This window comes from Pelodiscus sinensis, chromosome 12 (genome assembly GCF_052426305.1).
Source record: "Pelodiscus sinensis isolate ZL-2025 chromosome 12, ASM5242630v1, whole genome shotgun sequence".
Taxonomy (NCBI): Eukaryota; Metazoa; Chordata; order Testudines; family Trionychidae; genus Pelodiscus; species Pelodiscus sinensis.
In genome coordinates, this window is record NC_143063.1 from 5900705 (window position 1) to 5927454 (window position 26750).

General features: G+C 43.9%; 1 protein-coding gene across 1 annotated transcript in view; it reads left to right on the forward strand.

The window, feature by feature from the left end:
- The window catches only part of GNAO1 (G protein subunit alpha o1), a 357537-nt gene that overhangs the window by 319948 nt on the left and 10839 nt on the right, over positions 1 to 26750 (forward strand). Inside the window, exon 7 of the mRNA XM_075940404.2 lies at positions 19598 to 19751. Within this exon, the coding sequence (XP_075796519.1) occupies positions 19598 to 19751 (154 nt within the window). The remainder of the gene's footprint in view (positions 1 to 19597; positions 19752 to 26750) is intronic.

Below are 26750 nucleotides of genomic sequence, written 5' to 3' on the forward strand. Positions count from 1 at the left end.
CGATTACTGTAACTCATGCTTCATAGTTTAGATCAACTTCCCCATGTATTGTAGGCCTGCTCTTAGGGTCAGCTTTATGAAGGTATTTATGTGCCAAAAGATTCAGAGTGACTCCTAGTGGGATTTTCATCCCAATGTATCGAGAGTTAGGCATGTCCATGTTTTGGAAAATCACTCTAGGCTCCTAACTAGCTTTAAAATTAGGGTTCTAAATACTTTTCTTCTTCAGCAGTACCAGAAACATGCAGTTCACTTATGCTGTTGCTTAGCAACATTGCCATGAAGAGCCATACTAGATTTTGTGGAACATCTTTCAGTTTTCCTTAATGTTGGGCCTTGACTTAGAAAATAATTTACAGCTACTTATGAGGTAACTAGCAGTTCCTCAGGAGAGTATTCTCTACTGCTCTTCCCAGTGATCCAGTGGACATCTCCCTTTGGTTCTTTCAGATGAAGATGTCAAATGTTCACTTCTTGTGGAGAGGGACTGAGCTGATACTAAGATAATATAGCTGTTGGTAGCTGTCAGGACTGAAATTAGGAAATGTCAAAGGAGGTAATTTTGAGTGCAGGGGAGTTTAGATCCAAGGATTAAGCTTGGTCCATTATAGAAATAACAGCCAACCACAAAGTTCAGATATGGATCCAAATTGTTCCACAGGTTAGTCGTGTTCAGCTCTGGGGTTCTCTATAGGGCTTATGTCACAGAGCTCTATATGTCGACATGCACAGGTGCGTACCGCCATTTTTAAAGTTCCCTTTTCAGTGTAATGTTTTAACTATGTAGATGATGCAATGGGTTTTGATACACTAATGCAATTTCCTTAGGGAAATGGGAGTTGGGTGCTGATGTGATCAGTGTGATGCAGCAGGAAGAGAATGTGAGAGCAGAAGCAGCTGGAGAGAAGGAGAGGCGGGGTCTGAGGTGAAAGGTGTGGAGCAGTTCAGCTTGCAGGTGTAGAGGGGGAAGATTGGGTACTGGGGATGATCAGGAGAACACAGGCTGGGGCGCACTGAGGGGAAAGTGGATGGGTGGTAGTGATACACCAACAACTTGTTAGAGTTGCCTGGATGCTTTTGTGCTGAGATGTCTGCTGATGTTGTATGGCTGAGGTGATGGCATGGCTTGAGTAGGAGCTCAGGTATACTCCTGCTGCGGTGGATCAGGCCTCTGGGGAGAAGAGGCAGGATTCAAGATCTGCTAGAGAAGGTCTTGTGGAGGCCTTAGTGGTGTCTATGTGCAGAGGGTACCTGTTGGGACCCACTGCACTTAGGCCTGTCACATTGGCTCCCAAGAGAGTGCAGGAAGGATCTGTACACAGTACTCATGAGACGAGTCATATTCCCAAATCCTTATACTGCCATTTATTCACAAGTTCTTCAACCCTTCCCAAAATGCCCAGCCAATGAACCTCAAGTAGAAGCTCAGCTTCTGGAGGAGAGAGCTCCTTCAGGCCTTGACCTGAAATTGACAACAAATTACTACAATTGCTACAACAAAATACTACAATTAATGCCACAGAAGAGAGACATATGAATGCAAAAAGTCTTGGGAGGTCTAGTGTTCTTTCTGTAGGGTCTGGCACAAATACTGTACTCTCATCTTGTGTGGGCTGAGATTGCCCTGGTACACTCTGGAGTATCTCTGGCATGGATAAGATCAGGATTTTCATTCAGCTTTTGTCCCCAGGCCCGAAAAAGATAATGCCAGACCTGACTGACCCTCACAGCATAGCAAGCAGAGTCCTGTTTGAGTTCAGGGTGTGGAAGTCAGTGAAAGAAATAAGGATGGCAGGAAGGAACGATCATGGATCAGGGACCTGGCACTGGGAACAGAAACATAAACGTTGGAGAAAGGCAGATCTGGCTGAGTTGACAGGAAGGTGGACATGAGAAGAGTGATACCAGGAGGACTGGAGAAGAGTCACAATCAGAGAAGATTTAGATCTTCCCGGTGACCAAAAAAGAGTATACAGGCTATCCGTGTGACTAAAGCTGCACAAAGAGCTTAACCTGTCTGCAAGAAATTAACAGGGATAGTAGTTACCCTATAAAAGTACATCTGTCACTTTCTATTCACGTATAACTGTCTGTGCGGTAGGTATCTGCAATTGCTGCAAGAATGGTTCCATTGTAGTATCATCCCTTATACTTCACTGCCAAAGAAATATCTCTTTTTTTTCACCACCCACAGTGGAATATTAATGTTCAGCCTGAACCTCAAAATAGCCCCCCGGGGAAAGCATTAATGAAAAATCAGTCGATGTGGTTAGTATTCTTGCTCCAAATGCTGAACCTCAGTTGAAGGAATCACAGACTAGATCAGGGGTGGGCAATAATTTTTAACAGGGGGCCACTTCAGAAATTTTTGAAGTGGCCCCGGGCTGCCTGGAAGGGGCGAGGCCTCAGATAAAAGGGGTGGGGCCAGGACATTTCTGTGTTTCTCCACCCACAGACCCTGATTGGCCTGGGGATGGGGGAGCACACTAAGGGTACGTCTAGACTACAGGGTTTTGTCGACAGAAGTTTTGTCGACAGATACTGTCGACAAAGCTTCTGTCGACAAAGAGCATCTAGACTACATTCAGTTCTGTCGACAAAGCAAGCCGCTTTGTCGACATAACAGTGTAGACGCAAAGGACAGTGTAGATGCAATAACGCCTTCTGTCGACAGAACTCTGTCGACAAAAGGCGTTATTCCTCGTAGAATGAGGTTTACATACGTCGACAAAACTGCTGAGTTTTGTCGACATTATGTCGACATACCTCAAAGGCAGTGTGGACGCAGGTATAGTTTTGTCGACAAAAGTCCACCTTTGTCGACAAAACCCTGTAGTCTAGACACCCCCTAAGTCTTTGTGACCCATCTCTTCCCCCCTCCCTCCCCCCCGAGAAAACCGCCAGGTGGTCTGAACAGCTGGCAGTTCCCTCTTGTTACCTGGGCCTCTGGCGGTGGGAGGAGACTTCACATTCTCCCCTCTATTGCCTCCAGGTCAATCAGAGCCTGGGAAGGGGGAGCATGTGAAGTCTCTCACTCCCTGCCCCCGCCCTGCAAGGGAGCGCCACACTTAGAGTCAACCACCATCTGAGCAGCAGCTGCTGGTTGACTAACTGCTGAGCCCTTTGCAGGGCAGGAGGAGACTGATTGGCCTGGGGCAGGAGGCGCGAGGGAAGTCTCCTCCCACCCTGCCCCATCCTGCAAGGAGCATGCAGTTCTTAGAAGCAGGGGCAGGGACAGGGCGGGAGGAGACTGCATATGCTTCCCCCCACCCCCAGGCTCTAGTTCTCTAAGTGGCCTGGGGGTGGGAGGAGCAGCAGGGCTTCTAAGGGCCAGATCAACTCACTTGGCAGGCCGGATTCAGCCCACGGAGGCCCTTTTGCCCACCCCGGTCTAGATTTTTGTGTAAGTCTTTGCAGGATCAGGTCCTAAGGTATCCCTGTAAAACCAATGGAACTATTCAGGGCAGTAAATTTACGCACGTGGGTGTAGGTTTGTAGCCATCGTCAGATAGTGAGCAGTGGCGGGGAGGGAAATAGATCAACTATAGGGAAGCTTCAGTGGGTACGTCTACACTGCAGCGCTATTTCAGGATACTTCTGGTATCCCAAAATAGCTATTCTGCGTCTTTGAAACAAGCCCATTATTTCAAAATGCAATGGGCTCGATATTCCAACATCCCCATAAACCTCATTCCATGAGGATTAAAGGATGTTTTGGAATAGTGGTTTATTTTGAAATATAGCACTGTGTAGACCGTGCCAAATTATGAAATTAGCTATTTTGAAATTAACTCGAAATAAACCACACAATTTGTATAGCTCAAATTGCATAGCTTATTTTGAGATAAAGGTGCAGTGTCGATGCACCCAGAGAGTTTAAAGCCAGATGGGACCAAGTTAAGACCACCAAAATAAATGGGTTATGATGTCTTCTTCGCTATACACCCCTGATTTCAGTGAGGTTGTACTAGGGAAAATGAAACGTAATGAGCTCAGTCTCTCGTCCCCCTGTTCAAGAAGACACAACGGGAACCTGGGAGCCTCTCTTCCACTGCAAGACTTTTGGGGGCAAGAAGCAGGGATTTTCCTACACCCTAAATTCAACTTTAGTCCTGCTGTGTAGACGTACCCTCAGTGATCAACTAGTTACATGCAGTGCTGCCAATTTAGTCATTTTCCATTATGCCCCCCATTGCTATAAATTTGAACATCCCCTCTAATTTCTATTATTGAGGAAAATACTACCACTAAATAAGCCTTCAGGGTCCAAAAAGATCCCTGCAGCTCTCTGGTCTCACAGTTGATTTGGCAAGGGAGATGAGAGGGATACCACGGTTAAAATGTTGCCTTTGGGCAAATTAATTTCCACTGATTTCTAAAATTTGGGCCTAAAATCTGAATATGACACTCAGTACATAGCACTATGTCCTGATGCTGATGACTAATGTGAAGGAACTGCATATAATTTAAACAACGGAGCTATGAAATAACATCCATGTATCTAAAAATATATAGCTAGATACTGGCCCATAAACACACGTACCTATATATAATTACTTAGCACAAAGTGAAATGCCAAATATATGTAGCATAGAACACCAAAGATTTTCTCTTATTACAGCTGATAGAAAAAGCTTTGGCCTTCACTGAATTTTAACAGGAGCAGCTACTCAGTAGCACTAGAAATGTGGGGTTTTTGCTTTGCTGCATGTAAAGTATTACCCTGCACTTAACTCTGTGCTCTAATTCAAGATGGTCTGAAGCATAAGGACTGATTCTCCACTGCCCTGCACAGTGTGGTGTGAGTACCAGTTGTTGCCAATCTGATTGATAGCATTTTGCACCCACTTTATGCTGCTGTAAATGGAGAGTTGGACCATGCAGGTCCTGTCTGGTATTACCTCTTTAAAGTTTTCAGATACAGTGTTCTGGGTCAGACTGATCTCTTCATAGTTTCTTTACCGAGCAGAAAATGATCTTGGTGTCATGGAATCTGCATGACTTGATCTCTAAGGGCTGAATCCTGTAGTCCTGACTAAGAATTCACTAAAGGAAAATTTCCAGTGAACTCCAGAGGAGATTTTGCGTAAGAAAGTCATCAATAAAGATTGCATGATTTTGCCCTAGTTAACATAACAGTCTGTAATGAATACTATAATCAAAAAGATTTTAAAGAGATTTAAAGCTAGAGCAAGTTAGTGGAGGAAAAAATACACCACCCAACAGCCTACCTCAAGAAACAATTGACCCAATTTGATCTCGCTCATATTTGTACCAGTGTATTTACATTTCTGCTTTGCATGCACACATGAATGAATGCATACACAATATGAAAATTTGCATATTCACGTGGCTAGAGACCTAGTCAGTCACATGCAGGAGTATCACATCTCATTTTGCACCCACCAGTCAGATCAATTGTACCCAAAGGAAGCACACCTTTCAGTATGCACAAATGCACTGTGAAAATTATGTCCATGCTGAGTACTTCCCATAGCAAGTGAGGGAATAATTATTATTTTTCTGTGGTCTTTGAGTTTTTAGTCTTGGAATTCATCCTTGGCAGTATTTCAAGAATAATAGGGTGAAATCCTGGCTTCAGTGAAATCAATGGCAAAACTCCAATTGATGTGAATAGGACCAACTTTTATTTCACAATGCCTTACTGAGAGTCAGTTTCCTTTGGACATCTGACCCTCTGCAAAAACCCCTCAGAGGACCAGCCAGGTAGCATCTTTCATAGTTTCCATGGTTCCATGAGATCCATTTTAGCCATGCATGTTTTCTTAGACTTCTTTCCTTTTTATAGGAGTGTTGATACTATATGGGGTTTCTGCCCTCTTCTGTCATACAGGAGAGCCACAGAGAAAACATTAATGTAGGAGAACCAGTAGTCAGAATCTGACCAGAACCCAGATAGTCATTGATAGGATCCAGTCTTAGGGTATGTCTACACAGCAGGGCAAAAGTCAAATTAAGCTATACGACTACAATTGAACTACACAACTTCAGCTACATCAATTGAATGATTTTTAGCTATACTATGAGTACTATGAATTCCTCACCCCTGCACTGGCCCCCTTGCTGCCTATGTCTTCATGGCTACTGTATACAAATAGCTCTTCTACTCTAGGATCCGGACACAATCCCAAAAATACACAATGTGCAGGCCATGCTTCTCAGCATGGGGACAGAGATTAAGCCAGCTCCAGAGTCCCAGGCAGGGTAGCATTATAAAATATCAGCCTAACTCCATTGAAATCGCTTGTGGAAATAGATAAATCAATACATCGATCAAATTTTCCAGGCCAAAAAATTACTCATAACCTAGCACTTGTTTTATCAAGACAGAGGGTTTCAGAATGGAACAATAAAGGTTTTACAGGTTAAGCCATCACATCCTGAATGGTAGATAGGGAGACCCGGAGTTCAATTTCTGGCTTTGGATAGAAAATGTCACAACAAGCCGATGATGTTACTTCAAGTTAGCTTAATTTGGTGTTACTTCTAGATCCTCAAAGCAGAAGAATCTACAAGAATGGGCCTGGCACTGTAGCATATCACCAGAAGCAAACATAGCTATGGGTATGTCTACACTAGCCCCCTAGTTCGAACTAGGGAGGCTAATGGAGGCATTCGAAGTTGCAAATGAAGCCCGGGATTTAAATATCCCGGGTTTCATTTGCATCTTCCCGGGTGCCGCCATTTTTAAATGTCCCTTAGTCCGAACTCCGTGCCCGCGGCTACAGAGTGGAACGAGGTGTACCGGTAGTTCGAATTAGAGATCCTAATTCGTGTAGCCACGGGCACGGAGTTCGGACTAAGGGACATTTAAAAATGGCGCCCGCCCGGGAAGATGCAAATGAAGCCCAGGATATTTAAATCCCGGGCTTCATTTGCAACTTCGAATGCCTCCATTAGCCTCCCTAGTTCGAACTAGGGGGCTAGTGTAGACATACCCTATGTGACTTCTCCAATGCAAACATTGGAACACATCCTCAAACATGGCGTCTAATAGCAAGGCTGCCATTTTGCATGCCTTTGCACATGTCCATTGGACACTTAGGGCAAGGGTGGTAAACCTTTTTTGGGGTGGGAGCCACTGACCACAGAAATAATCAGTTCAGGGCTGTACATAAGTGAGAAAAAAAACCCTCACTGATGTGGCCCCCGACAGAGAAGGAGACAGCCACTCCCTGCATTCCCTTCCCTAGAGGGGCCCAGGCTAGTTTATTCTGTATGGCACTCCAGCCCCATAGAGGAGGTGGTCGGGGGGCTGGAGTGCCAATACAGGCCCCCAAACCCGAATGTGGGTAGGGTTGCCAGTGTCCGGTATTGACCCAGACAGTCCGGTATTTTTGCCTCCTGTCTGGTAAAAAAAATTCAGAAAATACCTAAAATGTCTGATATTTTCTGGGGTTTTTTCCCTGCCAGGAGGCGAAAATACCAGACACCTGGCAACCCTACACACATTCGGCAACCGGGTTGCCGACACGTCCAGCCCCACGCCCCCAGATCCCCTGCTTACCTGGTTCCTGGATCAAGAAAACAAAATGGCCACCAGAAAAAAGCCTTAAGACCAAGGGGAAGCAATGCCTAATCTGACTCTAGACGCACTGAAAGGGGCGATGCTGTTTTAATGCTGTTTTTTATTTGTTTTGCTTAATAAATCTCAGTCTTTTTGTTGTTGTTATTCAACAACTTTGGTCAACAGAATTTTTCCCCCTGTGGTTTTTTTTTGGGGGGGGAGGGTGGCGGGTTTCAGTATTTTTGGTTAAACCATCTGGCAACCCTTTAGGGGGAAGTCCCAACCCTTGGGGGCCAGATTCCAGGCAAGTCGGGGGCCTCATCCAGCCCCCAGGCCTTTGGTTCCTGCCCCTGCCCATGCTTTAGGGATACAAATTTACAAGCTGAGTGGTGTTCCTTGTCAAAAGTAGGTCCCATGTGTTTTGCTCTGATCCCCCAATGAGGCTACAAAGGACACCCAGTCATGCTGAGATAAATAGCAGAAGGCATGTCAGAGATCTACTGGTGCTTTCCAGCAGCAATAGGACAGTCCCTGCCCTGAAACTCTACCACCGCTCAGCTGTGACTGCCTCTGTTCTGGTGCCAAAGAAACTTCGCGGCCAGCACCCTGTACTGAAGGGTTTGGGAAGAATCTGAAGTTGGAGCTGACGGGAGGGTTGATTGTTTGCATTGACCCAGCTTCCCCTTACAATGACGGTTGGGCTTTTTACCCTTTGCCTTGCGTGTTAACCCTCCAAACGCAGGAACCTCAAAAACCATTTGATATCCTTGAGATTCAGTGGGAGGATGGGCAGCTCCCACTCAGGGGATGAGTCCAAGGGCCTTAGGACAAGGGACAGCTCCTTCTCCTTATCAGTGTGCTAGGAGAGATGTCAGAAACAGGGGCAAGCGCATCGCCCAAAGGAGAAAGCTAGCAGAGTTTCTGATTTCCTTGTGTCATGTGACGACAAGAGAGGGGGTGTAAGGGAGCGCCTGCCATGGGGGCTTAGCTCTGTAGGTCTCACAGCCAAACTAGGCAGCATGACACTGCATGGTAGCCAAGAAGCGAATGCATCGTATGAATGCATAGCTTGGCTCATACGTCAAAGCCACTCAATCTCGTGTAAATGAGAAAAGGAGGCTGGTAGTCAGGGAAGGTGCCATATTTTTTTCCTCACAGTGCCTCTGGGAAGTAGGTTTATGGTCAAAATCGGAGTGATGCCTGATGCTAACAGGTGGCACGGTGCCAACAATTCCCCACAGGGGATGATAGTAAGACTGTCACTATTGCCCCCATAACCTGACTCATCAGTCTTTGCAGTGCCACACTGACTGGGCTGCACTGACAGACTGGCAGCACACTGGTCTTCCTGGCTCTTTTACACGTTAAACTGGCACAACAGCGGTCCCCCACAACACACCGTCAATGGCAATAATATAGGGAAGCGAGGACTCCAATTACTGGAGGCAAGGATGACATCGATCCTGCATTTCATAGGGCAGGTCTGATTTCTCTCACAGGTTGTGCCTGGCAATTAGAGTAATGGGAGAGTCACAGATTTAGTCCTACAATGCAGCTGTGATACAACTGGATCAGATGGCTGGGTGTTTGCAGACCCCCACAAAACAAAGCTTGGCAGTGGCCCCCAAACTCTCCTGTAGATCTGGCCCTTTAAGCCACTGCTGTCATGCCAATCTTGGAAACAAATCAGGGGCTACGTCTACACTGGCATGATTTTCCGGAAATGCTTTTAACGGAAAAGTTTTCCGTTAAAAGCATTTTCGGAAAAGCACATCTAGATTGGCAGGATGCTTTTCCGGAAAAGCGTCCGTGGCCAATCTAGATGCGCTTTTCCAAAAAAAAGCCCCGATCGTCATTTTCGCGATCGGGGCTTTTTTGCGGAAAACACTACTGTGCTGTCTACGCTGGCCCTTTTCCAGAACAGTTTTCCGGAAAAAGACTTTTTCCCGAACGGGAGCAGCATAGTTTTTCCGGAAAAGCACTGATGATTTTACATTAGCTCGTCAGTGCTTTTCCGGAAATTCAAGCGGCCAGTGTAGACTGCTGGCAAGTTTTTCCGGAAAAGCAGCTGCTTTTCCAGAATAACTTGCCAGTGTAGACACAGCCAGGATGTTTAAAGACAGGCCATTTGCTACATTGAAGAGATTGTTCATTTCCTAGTGTAGCCCTGATTCTTTAGCACGTGCACCTCCCTCTGCTCATAGCATCACCCCGAGTTAAAGTCTGCCACATTCCTCCCCCTAACCATTTTTCATGCCATGTGCATAGAGGAATAATAACTTTTATTAGAATCATGCACATCACCACCAATTGTTTCTATTCACAGGCAACTGTGGCCCGTAACTGTCCTCCAACTTTCCTCCGCCCATTACTCTCATTCCTCTTGTTTCTTTAAGGAACACTGAAGTCTGCTACGATTTTTCTTTTGATGATTCTTTGCTGAATCTTTTTTTCTTGCATGTTCACTGGCCCAACTTATATTAACTGCAGTTTTGTATGGGGAGTGACTGTCCATTTGTTTAATAGCTTGTTAGTGTTTGTAATAATTTATTGGTTGTCAGTAATGTATTAGTTACAAAATGTTAATAAAGTGCCAGCTCTTTTCTAGTGTGAGAGAGTTTTATTGTGTTTCCCTTTGCAGCCCTAGAAATCGCTGAATTAACAATACCTTTACCCCCTACACGTACGTGCGTACGCGCGCACACACACACACACACACACACACACACATACACAGGTGCTGCCAGGACACTGATGGGGCCATCACTTAGCTACTGCAGATGTTTACCATAGCTCTATTCTCTTGGAAATATGGAGCTGTAAAAGGTTGCTGACAAACAGTATTTTTTTAAAAATAATGTCCATCGTATCGTTTTCTCGTAAACTCACTCTTGTTTTCAATTATTTCATAGAAGCTTCAGATTGGAGGCGGCTTCCTTACAAAAATATTTTAACGCCATATGGTCATGACAGTACACTCGTAAGCACATGGGTGGCTGGCTGTTGTCAGACTTTGGGGTAGCTGTGTATGGAATTTACAGGGTGACCCTGGTATTGGCTGCTGTCTTGTACAAAGACCCAAAAGTTTGAAAGACTATTTATTTGATGTAAAACCCCACACTTATATTAATGCAGCATTAACATGGATCATTTGAACACACACACACACACACACACACACTCTCCAAGATATTCAAAAGTTAAGTCCCTCAATGCAGAATTAACTAATTTCTGCTGGGTAACATAAGACAAATCATTTTGGGGCTCTGTGCCTCAGTTTCCCCATCTGTAAAATGGGGATAATGACCCTGACCTCCTTTGTTAAGTGCCTGATGAAAAGCACTAGCACAGGTAAGTATTATAATGATTACTATTACACACACCGTTGAACCAGTTTAAGTCATGAAGTGATTTTTAAACTATTTCAATTCATAGTAATCCAACCTTGAGTTAGCTTAAGTTCATTTGGAACAGGTTGGCTTGGAGCTAAACCAACATAGGGCTCTCAAACCAGGAAGGGATTTGCAGCAGTTTAATTAAACTAATTTAATTAAACCAGTACAAATGTATGTGTAGACAAAGCCCGAGCCACTGTGTGTATGCACCATGGTTTTCTGTCCTTATGCATTCTGCTAGTGGGCAATGTGGCTAACTTAAATATTGCCAGGGGCACTTCAAAAAACCAGACCTCTGAACAAAATTCAAGAAGTTGGAGAATTCCTTTCGCGGATCCAAGTGAGATTCCAACACAAGTACTTTTTTTCCCCCCCTACATAATCCCCCTGGGCCTCATGTCATGATTGGCTCATGACAAGAAGCTGCACATTCATCCCATAAAATAAACTGAACATTATTAAAAAGCAGCATATTTGGCAGCTGATGCACTGTAGTTCGATGGATGTGGTGCAATCACCTTTGTGTTCTAGGTCTTCTATTTTCAGTGTGGTTTTCTGGTTATCTTACAATCAGTGGTCCCCAATGCGGTGCCTGTGGGTGCCATGGCACCCGCCGGGGCATTTATGTGCGCCCGCCGAGTGACGAGGGCTAGCCCTAGCCATTCTTGCTCCCCGGGCCCCGGGCCCCCGGCACATGCACGGCCCCCGCCCCGGGTGTACGGCACGCGCGCTGCCCCCGCCCTGGGCACACAGTACATGCACGGTGCCACACCCTGGCATGTGGCACATGCATGGCGCCCCCATGTGCGCAGCACATGTGTGGCCCTGTCCCTGGGTGCCCGGCAGTCCCAAAAAATTGGGGACCACTGTCTTACATCTTTGAGCAAAGCTTGTAATTCTGAAGTTGTCTCTGGTGCTACTCAACATCCGATATACTCATATGCATGAAAATCCAGTTAACTATAACAGCATCATTGTTGGTTAGGAAGTAATATGGGTGTTTCTCAGTAAATACTATGTTTATTGTGTCTGCATTGGTATTATAAAAGTTGTTAGCAGTCATTAGTCATCTCAGCCACTTCTGTTTTTTTTCAGTAAGTCAATTGTGAACCTAAGTGGGAATTCTCCCGTTCCTCTTACTGATCCACACTTCTATGGTGGATATTTGTATTTGCAGCCACAGAGATAAAATGGTCTCAAGGATACTGAAGAGGAATCTATCAAACTTTATTTTATCTTCAGCAAATCAGAGTAGGGAGAATATTTCTCTCCTTTGAAAATAATACTTGCATTGTTTTGTGAATTTAAACCAAAGGTCTTTTACAACATGGATCATGTCCAGAAGAGATGAAGACAATGTTTTCCACCAGTTGCAGCATAGAAAAACTGTACCTTATCCTTATTGACACTATTCATATCCAATCATGAAACAAAAGACAGAACTATGTAGCACTTTAAAGACTAACAAGATGGTTTATTAGGTGATGAGCTTTCGTGGGCCAGACCCACTTCCTCAGATCAATACGTGGAAGAAAATCGGCACAACCATATGCTGATACAATCAAAAAAAATGAGCACATGTGAAATTGACAAATCAAATTTTAGAACAGAGTGGGGGTGAGGGAGAAAGGTAAGTTTCTGTGTGGTAATGACATTAGGGGTGATAATTGGGGAAACTATCTTTGTAATGGGTGAGATAATTAGAGTCTTTGTTTAAACCCATACATACTAGCTGTTAGAGCACAGAGTTAAGTGCAGGGTAATACTTTACATGCAGCAAAGCAAAAACCCCACATTTCTAGTGCTACTGAGTAGCTGCTCCTGTTAAAATTCAGTGAAGGCCAAAGCTTTTTCTATCAGCTGTAATAAGAGAAAATCTTAAAATTCCTCTTAAAATCAGGAATAAGGGATCTTCCGGAAAAGGCTTTATTTTCCGAAAGATCCCGTCTAGACTGGCGCTTTTCTCCGGCAAAGCCCCGAGCCGGAAAAAAGCGGCAGCCATGTTCATGCAAATGCCACGGGGGATATTTAAATCCCCCGGGGCATTTGCAATTCCGACTTGTCTCATTAGCATCCCTTTTCCAGAAAAGGGTGCCAATGTAGACACGGCCAAAGTGTCAAATTTAAGCATGAATGACAATTCTGAAGCTTCTTGTTGAAGTCTGAAGTCTCTTTGAAGCACTATGCATGTTATAAGGTCATTAAGGGAATGATCAGTCTGGCTGAAATGGCAGGCAACAGCTTTCTCTCTGTGAGAGAGTCTTATGTCTGTTTTGTGTGAATTGATTCTTTGGCGAAGTGTCTGAGACGTTTGTCCAATGTACATAGCAGACAGACACTTTAGGCACATGATGGCATAAATTATATTTCTGGATGAACAGGAATATGTGTTCTTGATCTTGTAACTGGCATGAATCTTGATCTTGTAGGGTCACTGGCCTAGTGGATGGGGAGGAAGCAACAGATGTGATATGTCTTGATTTTAGTAAGGCTTTTGCACAGTCCTCCATGACATTCTCAAACACAAATTGGGGACATGTGGTCTAGATGCTATTTCTATAAGGTGAGTGCACAAATGGTTGGAAAACCATATACAAAGTGTAGTTATCAATGGTTTACTGGCAAACTTGGGAAAGTGCATCTAATGGGGACCTGTAGGTGTTCTGGGTCTGACACTAGTCAATATTTTCACTAATGAATTCTATAATGGTGCTTAGAGTATGCTTATAAAACGTATGGACGCTACCAAACTGGGCAGGGTCACAAGCACTCTGGAGGACTGGATTAAAATGTATCACCTCCTTGATAAATTGGAGCCTGGATAAAAAGAAATTCAATAAAGACAAGTGCAAAGTACTTCAGTTAAGAAGGAACAAAGCACCACTGCAAAATGGGGAATAACTTTTTGTAATATAGATGAAAGGATGTGGGAGCAGTAATAAACCACAAACTGAATATGCGCCAACAATGTGGCATTCTTGCAATATGGCACACTTGCAAAAATAACATTCTGGAATGGATTTTTAAGTGGGAGCTTATTCTGCAGCTCTACTCAGTAATGATGAGGCCTCAGCTAGAATACTGTGTCCAGATCTGGACACCACACTTTAGGAAAGATCTGGACAAATTGGAGACCGTCCAGAGGACAGCAACAAATATGATCAAACCTGAACTGTGAGGAAATTTTCAAGGCCTCCCAAGGAAAACAAACATTTTTGTTTCTGTAGCAATTTTTTTAAAAAATCATGTCTTATAATAGCAATAAAGTTCCAGGCATTGGCATAAGTAGTTCTGAGGTTATCAAAAACTACTGTCATTTCAGTTTCACTCAATAGCTTAATTCCCCATAAATGTTTTTACTGCCCCAAAAGTGATCAAGAGTAATCACATTGTTATGGAACCCTAAGGAAACCAATTAAATTGAGGTGAGGTTTGACTTGAAGTAATTGAGAATCAATAATGAGCAGCAGAGTCTGTCAAAATATGTAACAAAGGATCAGCATTATTAATAGCAGTGACTTTTTGCCCTGCATATATTTATATATTATGGTACTGACTAGCCGGTTGCCCTACAGTGACATAGACAGAAGCAGTGTGGCCTAGTGGATACAGCACTTTATTGGGACTTGGAAGCATGGCGTTCTAATCCCAGCACTGTTAGGCTATAACTACATAGCAGTGTTATTTTGGAATAACTGATGTTATTTCTAAATAACATAGTACTCATCTACACTGCAAGCCATTATATTGAAATAATGTCGAGCTGGAGGACTTCTTTCTCCTAGTCCTATAACCCTCATTTCATGCGGAGTAAGGGAAGTTGGAGGGAAAGTGTTCTTCCTTCAACTTCCTGCTGTGCAAACAGTGACAGAAGCTGAATTAAGCGATTCCGACTTCAGCGATGCAATTGATATAGCTGAACTTGCATAGCTTAATGGGACTTTTGCCCTGCAGTGTAGATGTGCCCTTATTGGCCTGCTTGGTGACCTTAAACAAGTCACTTCTCTTCTCTGGGCCTCAGTCTCTCTTGTGGAGCTAATGATACTGGCCTTCTTTGTAAAGTTCTGAAAGACCTACTGATGAATCATGCACTGTGAAAGCCAGGTTTTATTATTATTACAAAGACTTTTACTGCTGCGTCTAGACTGGCAAGTTTTGCGGAAAAACTTGCCAGCTGTCTACACTGGCCGCTTGAATTTGCGCAAGAACACTGACGATCTAATGTAGGATTGTCAGTGTTTTTGCGCAAATACTATGCTACTCCCGTTCGGGGAAAAGATGTATTGTAGCCAAGATGTATTGTTATATGAAAGATGGGGGGTTTTAGTGGGATTCCTGTTATTATCTTACTTTGATCTGTGCACGGTATAGTGTCTAGAGGCAGAATTCAAAACTTGAGTGGAACTTGTATAGCACATCCCATATTCCCAAAGAAATTACAGTAAATATAAAATATGTTTGCCAGTCAGGCACTGCTCATCTATTTAGCAAAGCTCCTATGTGTTCCACTATATCCTTTGTTTCCTAGGGGGACAGAACATTTTTTCAAAATCTGTTGTGATCAGTAAGTTCAGAATTTGCTGAAATAATGAATCACTGTGCACTTTTACTGAGCAACTCTTTCTTCATATACTTCACAAGAAGCACACAAGCATACACATGGCCATGTTTAAGGAGCAAACCAATCTGATTTCAGGGTCTAAGCTCAGTGAAATGCAGGGCATAAACAAACATAACCCAAAGGGTGTGAGCAGAACATAATGTAAAGTCAATTACTTTTTTTAATTCTTTGTGGTTTAATTTTCTAAGATGTCAGGGAGTAGCTAAAGGACATGTATTAATCTATGTGGTTTAATTTTTGCCTCATACAAAACAGAGCCTGTTAATGGAAAGAATGTGGACGGTAAATTGGATAATCAGGCCACCTTGAGCGTCAACCCCTTTCCACTTGAAACAAATCTCTGTCAAGCTTTTTTTAAATAAAAAAAAATCTAACACCGTAGCTATTTCAATTCATAATGTCATCTGCTACCTTCAGATAATTCTGGCAGCTCTCTTTCAGGTGGGAATAGAAGTAAAATGCACAATACTGCAATGATTACTGTCGCTGCAATGTTTACTTGTATGCTAATTTAAATCTTCAAAGCACTGTCTGATATTAATTGATGCCAGGAAAATGGCAATAGCATATTATTGGACTCCAGTGTACATAGGGTCTTTGAGCTCTGGTTTTTCTCTTGTTGATATTCTTCATGCATTGATTCCCTTTCTACTGATTTCCTTTGGCCACAGCTCTTTTTCTGATGCAATTTGTGAATTTTTAACCTAGTTTGGGTGCATTTTGAAAGACTCCATATCTCCTTCATGCAACAGCTCTGTACATGTTGTAGAATCACAGAAGTTAGATATAAAAAAAGCCCACTCTCTTTCTGCCAAAGCAGAAATATCTATCATTATCTCCATCCATCTTTTCTAGAGCACAGTCTCAGTGGTAACTAGCTATGATACGGCGGTTATAGAAAACAATTGGATCTACCAGAAAGGACAGTCAATTCTCCATCATAATTTCTGGAATAATAATGGTTCCTTCTTTAAGCATGCTACTGTTCTTGTTCTCTTTCTTTGGCAAATGTATTACTGAAGAGCGAATATTGTTTTGTGGGCTGAAATTGGCAAGTGTGGGATTCTTACTGATCAACCTAGGGAACAGGTTACAGAGCTCTAGGGCTGAGATTCACAAGGTTATTTTTCTAACTCCATTGAATTCATAAATTACTCTCACAACTCCCATGACACATATACTGGTCTGAGAATCAACCTCTCTGTTGTGTGTGTGTCAGCCTCATTGTTCTTCTCTCCTAAAATCTTAAAAGGATAAATCTTGGTTTTCTTACCTCAGTGATATCTAGTTCTCTGTAAGTCATCTCCTTCCAATGCTTGTTTGTTCCATCTGGCGCATTTAATAGCGTGGTGTCTAGTTTTGTTTTAAATTACTTAGGGAGTAGGAATGTCTCTTGGGAGACTATGCCACAAACTAATAGAATTACTGTTGGGCAAATGTAACCACTGCAGTGCATGACCTTGCCAAAGGACGATGTTTCATCTTAGCCTGGACAGGGGCCCTGGTTTAGTACTTGGATTATCATACTGACAAAACCACAAGAGGAATCTACACTGGCAAATCATGGACACAAAAATGATGATTGGTGTCTAAAATCTGATCCATGGTGTTCAGAAGAAAGCTAGCAAAGGATATTTGTTGTTTGTTTGTTTGTTTTTAAGGTAAACTTATGCAGAGAAAAAAAGGTTTTTGTTGAGAAAAATCCTGTGGTGTCATATAGTCTTGTCTTTGCTCTAGTCCCATCAGTCCATGCTTCTAATGACTTCTGCATATAATTGTTCATATAAAACACCTCAAGCCATTTAGTGTGATGGAATGCAACTGAAGCAGTTGAAAGAATGAAAATACTCTGGTTTTGATTTGCTATGACTTCTGGAAGCTAATTCACACTAGCTCAACTTCGTCTGGACTTTCTCTTTTCTTCCCTTTCTGGTGACATGCCCTATAGCATCATCTAAAACAAAAGCCAAAAAAACACAGGCCTCATGTGACCCTCACCAGATTACAAGAAATACATTTAATTAAGAAACTGCAGAAAAACCACTAAACGCAGCGTTAGGCGTAGCATACACAACAAAGAGATTCACTAAAAATATCCCCTAGGGCTTATCTACACAAGCAAAAGACTATGGCAAGCTGGGTGTGAATGTACTCTAAACTAGCCTGCCGTGGTACACCTGTTCGTGTGCACCCCGCTAACATGTTAACACTTTGTTAGCAGAAGTAGCTCAAAGTTCACTAATGAACTGTTAGCAGGCAAGCCAAGGGCATAGTCTCATGGCGTAGATTCACACCCCAGCTTGCCATGACCTAATTGTTCACATAGACAAGCTCTTACTCAAAGTTCTGACACAAAAAAGCTTTTCAGTGTCTCAAGTAACAAACAGCATAGTGATATTAGGGGCTGTGACACTGGCCAATGAACAGAAGTTTGGTTCATTTTACATCTTCATAATAATGAATCCTTTAGTGCCAGAACTCTTAGCAGAGCCTGCAAAGACAGCTATTATTAGGGGATTTTCAGAGATGGACTGCAGATGAGGGCATAGAATAGCACTGACACAACAAACTCTGCTCCTTTCAAAACTAAGAGTACAGCCCTGTTTATTTAGTATGAATATCACCCATAGTGGTTATGAAGGACTAATATGCATCTGATGCTATTGACGGATCCATAGGTACTATGTACACTGTGGTAGCACAGGGGTAGTTCAATACATGCTACAATTTCCCCTCCATGCTGGAGTCTGAGCTGTCCCTAACCTGGCATTCCCATATTAATGAGATTTGCTACTGCACCCTTTTCTCCCTGTGCAACCAAAAAAGGATTCTGCCCTGCAGAAGGAATGCCAAAGCAGCTGTTGCTCCGCTGTGATGGGTAATCGGGGAGTCACCAATAGAGCCCACTGTAAATTCTTTGACAGATTGATCAGGAAACAGGATGGGGTTAGACAAATTTTCCATCTTAAAAAATGTCAAGTGTCCAAGTTGTTGGAATGTTGTTTCAGCAATTCTAAATGGAAAAAAATTCTGGTTCAAAACTTTTCATTTTAAAAAAGGAAGCGAGTCATACTGCACAAAAGTGATTAAAAAGAGGGGAAAAGTCAAAGTCAAAATGAAACATTTCAAAAATAATCAAAAATGTCTAGTTAATCCCTATCCAAAAAGAGTAATTTCAGTTAACAAATTTTTCAGATTTTGACATTTTGTCCTCATTTAAGATGGGAGAAAAATAGAAAAGTTTTGCAAATGTTTACTACATGAAGGGAATATTTCCCAGTCCAGCTCTCCTCACCACTGCATAGTGGTGGCTGGCAAAATGCACCACCATACATGGAAGCTCCAGTTTTCTCTGTTTCATGTAAGAGGCAAGGGCTACGCCATTCCAAGCAGCAGAAGTAACAGGCCATGCAATGTGGGGATTGGGTATCCAAAGAAGAACTTTGTTTTGATTTCAATAAACAGGTTGAAATCATGGGGATGAGAGAGCTTTATTCCCCAGTCTGGACCAAAGCTGGACCCCAGCTTTATTCCCCAGTCTGGACCATTTCCTGATTTTCCTCAATTTGAAAGCAAGATAGATAACTTTAAGACCAATATAACAATTTGTAACGCTGCAGATTAAGATGACATTGATAACTAAAAGACTCAGGGAGTATTTGCCCCAACCCCATGTTCTGCACTACAAAAATAGCCAGGTACATTATGAGGGCTTTTCACTTTTCTTTGAAGCTTCGAATATTGGTCACTGCTAGAAGCAGACTTGGGCCAATGAAAAATGACAAGTATAGATGTCATCACAGGAGGCTGTGTTGCCATGAACTGGACTAGGTTTGATTGACCCAACTGCAAGTGGATCTGATCTGACGAGAATCAAACTGTCTCCTTGTCTTTTGTAACTGTCTTGTATTATGAATGTCCTGTTTTAGAAACTGTGCTTTCTAACCATTTCCTAGAGTTTGCTTTGGTAAACATTCTTCTTTCCTAAATCTAACTTTTCTCTCTCTTTTCTCTGCCTCTCTCTTTTCCTTTCTGATCTGCTTCCTGCTGTAGAACCGCATGCACGAGTCTCTCATGCTCTTCGACTCCATCTGTAACAACAAATTCTTCATCGATACCTCCATCATTCTCTTCCTCAACAAGAAAGACCTATTTGCTGAAAAGATCAAGAAATCACCTCTGACCATCTGCTTCCCTGAATATACAGGTATGTGCTACAACTTGGAAAGCTCAACCTGCCAGTCAGGAAGCAAAAGACAAAAGAAGTGATCTTGCAACACCGAGGTGGGGAATACTTGACACGCTATATGGTGCCTTGAGGTGGTGTGTCTGAGTACTGATGGGAGATTTATGGACAGCTCTTGTGGGAGTAACACTGAATAGTCCTATGCTGTCAAAGAAACACACAAATATTGAGATACCTTGTGAACTTACGAAGCACCAAAATGCAGAACTCCACCAATAACTAATGGAACAATACACAGTGTAGTAGTATTGCAATGTTTTTTCTCCTTCCGTATAAGCTCATTATCAAAGTCTACCCATGGATCTACTTCTGAAATGTTAATTAGTTTAGAGGTGACAGTTCTGCAAACTCTTACACAGATAGAAGCAGAGGGCCCTTCTAGGTCATCAAGACCAGTCCCCAGCTATGGCAGGCAACCCTATTATATCACAGTCAAGCTTATATACAACCTAACTTTACTACCGGGAGTAGTCCCTCTGAAATCAAGACTAGGGCATGAATTACCTTCTGAGAGTATGGCCCTTTCTTCCAAAGCATGGGGTCTTCAGACCAACCTGTTCTCTGGGGTTTGCTTTGTCTGCAGCTGGTTGGATGTCAGAACAGAAAATGACAAAAGGTGACAATAGTTAAATGGATAATAAGTTGTTTGGTGTGGAAAATTATGAGAAAAATCAAATAAATATCCTTTGCCATACATATAAATACAGGCCCCGTAATGTTTACCAAACAATTTAAACCCTTAAAAAAACCAGACCACATTAGACAATGTAGCAGTCTATAAGTTTAAAATCCATGATGGAGTCCTGCCAGGGATGACAAAGACCAATGATTTTCATAATGAAAAGCCCCTGAAAGTTCATGCTTTTGTAACAGAAGTAATATCTATGACAAACATACTGCCTGATCAGAAGAGATTCATGTCTCTGAGAGGAGGACTGAATCAGATATGTGCTCCATCTAGACTAGTATTTGGCTTCTACAGTAGCAGTACCCGATGTAAGGTGTAAGAACCCCAGAAGTTGGGACATGTTGGATAATCTGTCCCCCACATTAGGTTTCATATATAAACAGATCTCACTGATATATGTATAGAGAGAACTTTACTGTGCCTGTTTACTGCCCTGTACAATCTTTAATCAATATCACCCCCAGTGAGATAAAGATGATTACTTCCATTTTACAGGTGAGGAAACTGAAGCACCAAGAACTGACCAAAGTCACACAATACGTCAGTAGTAGAGCTGGCTCTAGAAGGCATATTTCCCCAACTGCTGATCCAGCCTACCCTATTAGGGCACGTCTACACAGCAAGGCAAAAGTTGAATTAAGATACTGAAGTCTAAATAGCTTAATTCGGCTTCTGGCACAGTCTGCTCAGCAGGAAGTCGAAGGAAGAACACTCTTCCTTCAACTTCCCACACTCCTCATGAAATGAGGGTTACAGGAGTCAGAGTAAGAAGTCCTCCAGCTCAACATTATTTTCAAATAATGGCTAGCTGGCTAGATGCACTTTTTTATTTTGAAATAATGTCAATTATTCTGAAATAACGGTGCTTTGTCAACATGCCATTAGACCCCACTGTCCATCTGGCCTCTTGCCTGAGCCCGCCCAGAGGACTGCAAAGCAGTTTGGATGCTGGACATTCTGACTGCTCATCTGTCCAGACCAAGGTGCCACAGTGAATGGTTTGCCCCAGAATTATCATCTTTATCATGTATCATCTAATGCTGGATACATTACCATGCAACCAGTTGGAGTGAGCCAGTTAAGGAAGTGAAAAGCAAACAGACTTTGGCAGAATTATTTTGAGCCTCTTTTTGTGTGTTGCAGAGGACTCTCTAGATATGTTTTTTACATGTCATTCAGCTAAGTCATATGCCACTCTCTCCCTCAACCAAATTCATACATATTAAAGGGTAGAATGCAGCATAAGTACGTAACGCCTTTAAATTAAAGCATTCCAGTAATTAAAATGGCAGTATTGTCTTCATGTCGTCATTGTCAAGTCCAAGTTGAGTCTCAAGTCACTATAGTTCAAGTCTCAAGTCAAGTCTTGAGTCCCTAAAGTCACTTCTGAGTCAAGTCCCAAGTTAAGTCTCAAGTCTTAATTTTAAAAATGTCAAGTCACTTTTGAACAAGCCATCAATATCGGCATTTTTGGACAATTTTTTCACCAAGTCGATTTAACAAAATTAGCAAGTCTCAAGTCACAAACAATGAACCCAAGTCGAGCCTCAAGTCGAGTCACCTAAGCGATTTAAGTCGGACTCGAGTTCAAGTCATGGGACTCGAGCCAACAACTCTGTAAAATGGAATAGTCCCAGAATAGAGAGAACATGAGGCTTCCCCCCAGAATTACACAGTTCAGAATGGCCAGCCATTTGAGTATTCCAACTGGCCAATCATTCCATATCTGCAGGAATGAGGAAGATGTTGGGATTTTGCAAACATGACATGATTGAGTCATGAAAATAAATATCTGAAATTCAATCACAAACCAGAACAAAATGTGTTATCCCTCTTAATTACTTAAATCATATTTGCAAAATCATATTTCTTTTAAAAAAAATTAAGGGCAAAGACAAACTTTGGCTGGCATCTCAATTGGCACGATGGCATTATGGCAATAAGGGTCTTAAGTCATTCACTGAAACACTGTCTATGCAAGCAGCAGTTTCACGCTGAACCCTATGGATGCATTTCTTAAACTGACCCAAAGAGCTGTTGGACCAAGAAAAGCTCACCCCTCATTCACCCATCTTGTCTCTGTAGCATCCTGAGACCAACAAGGCTACAATAATACTGCACCATCCTTAAACTGTGTCTTTGGTTATGTTTTTAGCCTACAACCCTTACGTGAATAAAGGCTGTAAGATCAGACCCACTGATTCATAGAAAGTACAGGAATAATTTTACAAAATTTTCTGCTTATTTGTGTTGCATGTTTGCTCCCTTGAAAAATGTGAGGTTGTGTGACATTTCAGGCGAAAGGCATTCTGCAGGCAAAAAGTGGTTTCAGAGTTTGTTGTAAATATTTCACATGCTCCTGAGATCTCTCTTCTAGGGCGTGGGCTTACTGAGTATAAAGAGCTTTCGCTAGCAGGGCTGCTGGGCATGCTGGTCCTTCTGTCTCCAAGGCTAACACAGCCTAGCAATGGTGTTGGAACAATTTGCTTAGTAGAGGTGATGAAAGTCTTTGAACCAAACCGTAAACCCTGTATATGATGGAAACCACTTCAAGCAGCACCCCCTTTCCAGCATATCATGCCTCATTTGCATATCTAATGAGCTGCCATTTTTGTGGAAGAGGCTCTTGTGCCAGAAGGAGCATCTACAGTGCCCCTTCTTGCACAAGAAAAACCCTCTTGCACAATGCAGTTATTCCTGAAAATAATCAGCGTAACGGCATTGTGCAAGAGGGGTTTTTCTTGCACAAGAAGGGGCCGTGTAGATGCTCCTTCTGGTGCAAGAGCCTCTTCCGCAAAAATGGCGGCTCATTATATATGCAAATGAGGCTCAGCAATATGCCACACTTAGCTTCATTTGCATATTTCTGGCACAAGATCGCGCCAGTGTAGACATAGCCTGACAGCGGTTTCAGAGGCTATGTCTACATTGCGCTTTCTTGCACAAGAACATATGCAAATGAGGCATGATGATGAATATCACCACCTCATTTGCATACTTAATAAGACACCATTTTTGCACAAGGGGCTTTTGTGCAAGAAGAAGCAGTCTATACTGCCTGGGATTTTGCCATTGCTCTTCTGCAAGAAAGTGCAATGTAGACATAGTCAGACAGTCTTCTGATCCATGTTAAAGTCTGGGACACTTTCCCAGGGGCCAGCAGTAGAACTTGGGCCCATTCACTACTCGAAGGTTTCATCCCAGAGACCCTATTACCAGCAACCACAATCTGCTCAAGCTCTGACCCGATTGGTTTGCCCCTAAGTGCTCTCCTCTATCTTCCAGCCAACTTCTGGCTTTACTCCTGGAGCTTCATCTACCTCCTGTGACTACTTTACCCCTCTCAGCTTCCTGCCAGAGTCTGTAATCCAAGGCAGGGTACCATAGCTTATTCTCCCCTAGAATTCCTTGCCTCCCTAAGTAACTTCATTCCTCTCTAGGGAGTGACTACAGAACACCTTGCCAAATACCTTCTCCCCTAGCACCCATTCCTCCTCCAGATGGGTTTCATCAGCCATTAAGCCCTGGCTTTCCTCTAGTGCAGCCTGTACGGTTAATTAGCCTATTTTATTTGTTTGGGCTTTGTGGGCATCCCATCACCCCTCTTAGACGTGAGAAGGGCACTATCACTCAGGCCTAGAGCTTCACAGGTAATTGGGTATTTAACCCAGGAGGTGCACCGGCATATCATCACTCACCTTTTGGGTGTGGGCATTGAGTGACCTAAGCACACCCTGCTGTGTATCACTGTTTACCTCTAAAATACATTCATGGTAACAAGGCTGAAATGAATTAAATACACGTAACAGAGTCAGGGTTAATGCCCCCAGGGAAATAGCTCCTCTTGTCCTTCTCTTGCTAATCCATCCCCTGCAGTCCTCCCTCAGATAGCTGGAGAAGTGGCTTCGGTTCTCCCTACAGTGCCTTCCTCTGCCCCTCCGCACTGCACTGCTGCAGATGATGGGGTGAGTGCTTACAGGAGATGTTGAACACAGCGGCTACGTCTAGACTGGCATGATTTTCCGCAAATGCTTTTAATGGAAAAGAGAGTCTAGATTGGCGCGGATGCTTTTCCACAAAAGCACTTTTTGCGCAAAACAAATCGGAGCTGTCTACACTGGCCCTTTTGCACAGAAGCTTTTGCGCAAAAGGATTGTTGCCCGAATCTGAGCAGCATAGTATTTGCGCAAGAAGCCCTGATTCTTACATGAGATCGTCAGTGTTCTTGCAGAAATTCAAGCGGCCAGTGTAGACAGCTGGCAAGTTTTTCCACAAAAGCAGCTGCTTTTGCAGACAAACTTGCCAGTCTAGACACAGCCAGCGTGAGCGGCTGAGGTGAGAAAAGGCAGAGGAAGAGCTGATGAAAGACAAACCCCCTGAGTTAAGTTTGCCCATGGCAGAGTGATCTGGGTGGCATAGAGCAGGGGTGGGGAACCCCAGCCCTGTGAACCAGGCGCAGTTCTCCCCTTGCCTCCATCCAGCACCTGAGGGTCAGGGCTCCCTTGCCAGCATTGGGAAGCTGGAACTGGCTCTTTCCAGGCTCCCCTCCCCCGTCACTCTGGGGGGCTGGAACACACAAAAATCTACTAACCTGGGCCCCACTCGGCTCTGGTGGAATATGGAGAGTGTCTGCTCCTCCGTGAGGGGCCATGGCAGCGAGGGAGGGTTTTTTGCTTCTCACTTGTGTGCAGTCCCCCGACTGATTTTTCTGTGGCTCAGCAGCCCCTGACCAAAAAAAGTTCCCCACCCCTGGCATACAGGCTTTTCCACGGGTGCCAAAAATTGTCTCCAAATCAGATGAATGCCAGTTTACAGAGCAGTATAATCAACCTCCTCTTCTGTGGGATGGCTGATTACACCTTCCAGCACCCTTGAGAACTAATCGTCCCGTCCCGTCCCCCAGCAGCTTCCTGGAGTGTATCTGTATCAGTATCTGCCAACTCACATTGTATTAATGTATTATATATTATAATACGTGTTATATTAATATAACGTAAGTTGGTAGATACTGATAGAGAAACACTCTATGGTCTACCACAGACTGGGCCCCACTTTTATCAGCCTGGCTGGTGCTAGCACTTGGCAGTAGTGCTCCTGGTGTGACCCAGCTGCCCTAGAGAGGCTGGTGCCCCATGGAATCAAGGCTGCCTCTGTTCTCCCAGTGGCAGGACCTGCAGGACATGGCTTCCCACAGCCACCGTTGCACCTGGCTGGAGAGGGGCAGAGTCCAAAATAAGACACTGAAGAAACTTGTTATAATACTCTAAAACCTCGTGGCTGATTGCTGGATAAAGGGACAGTGTGCAGACAAACAGGACATCTTGGCTACGTTTAGACTGGCATGATTTTCCGTAAATGCTTTTAATGGAAAAGTTTTCCGTTAAAAGCATTTGCGGAAAAGAGCGTCTAGATTGGCACAGACGCTTTTCCACAAAAGCACTTTCGCCATTTTCGCCATCGGGGCTTTTTTGCACAAAACAATACTGGCAGTCCCCGGGTTACGTACAAGATAGGGACTGTAGGTTTGTTCTTAAGTTGAATCTGTATGTAAGTCGGAACTGGCGTCCAGATTCAGCCGCTGTTGAAACTGATCAGTTTCAGCAGCGGCTGAATCTGGACGCCAGTTCTGACTTACATACAGATTCAGCTTAAGAACCCCAGGCGTCCCCAAGTCAGCTGCTGCTGAAACTGATCAGCAGCTGATTCCAGGAAGCCCGGGGCAAAGCAATTCTGCCTCAGGCTTCCTGTAGTGAGCCGCTGGTCAGTTTCAGCAGCGGCTAACTTGGGGACGCCTGGGGCAGAGCAGCTCGGGTGCTGCTGGGTTGGTCCAGTAGCGCAGCCGCTCCTCGGCGCTACTGGACCAACCTAGCAGCACCCCAGCTGCTCTGCCCCAGGCGTCCTGATTCAGCCACTGCTGAAACTGATCAGCAGCGGCTGAATCAGGACTCCTGGGGCAAAGCAGCTGGGGTGCTGCCGGGTTGGTCCAGTAGCGCCGAGGAGCGGTGCTGCGGGACCAACCGGCAGCACCCCACCTGCTCTACCACAGGCCCCGGGCTTTGCTCCACGTCTCCCTGGTCTGCTGGGGGGGGCACTAGCTGCATCCCCCCCCCCCCCCCGGCAGACCAGGGAGACGCTGAGCAAAGCCACGGAGGACCCGGGCCGGGCCCGCGGCGCTTCCAGATCAGCTGGAAGCGCCGCGGGTCTGGCCCGGGTCCTCCGCCGCTTTGCTTGGCGTCTCCCTGGTCTGCTGGCTCCCCCAAGGGCAAGTCCTG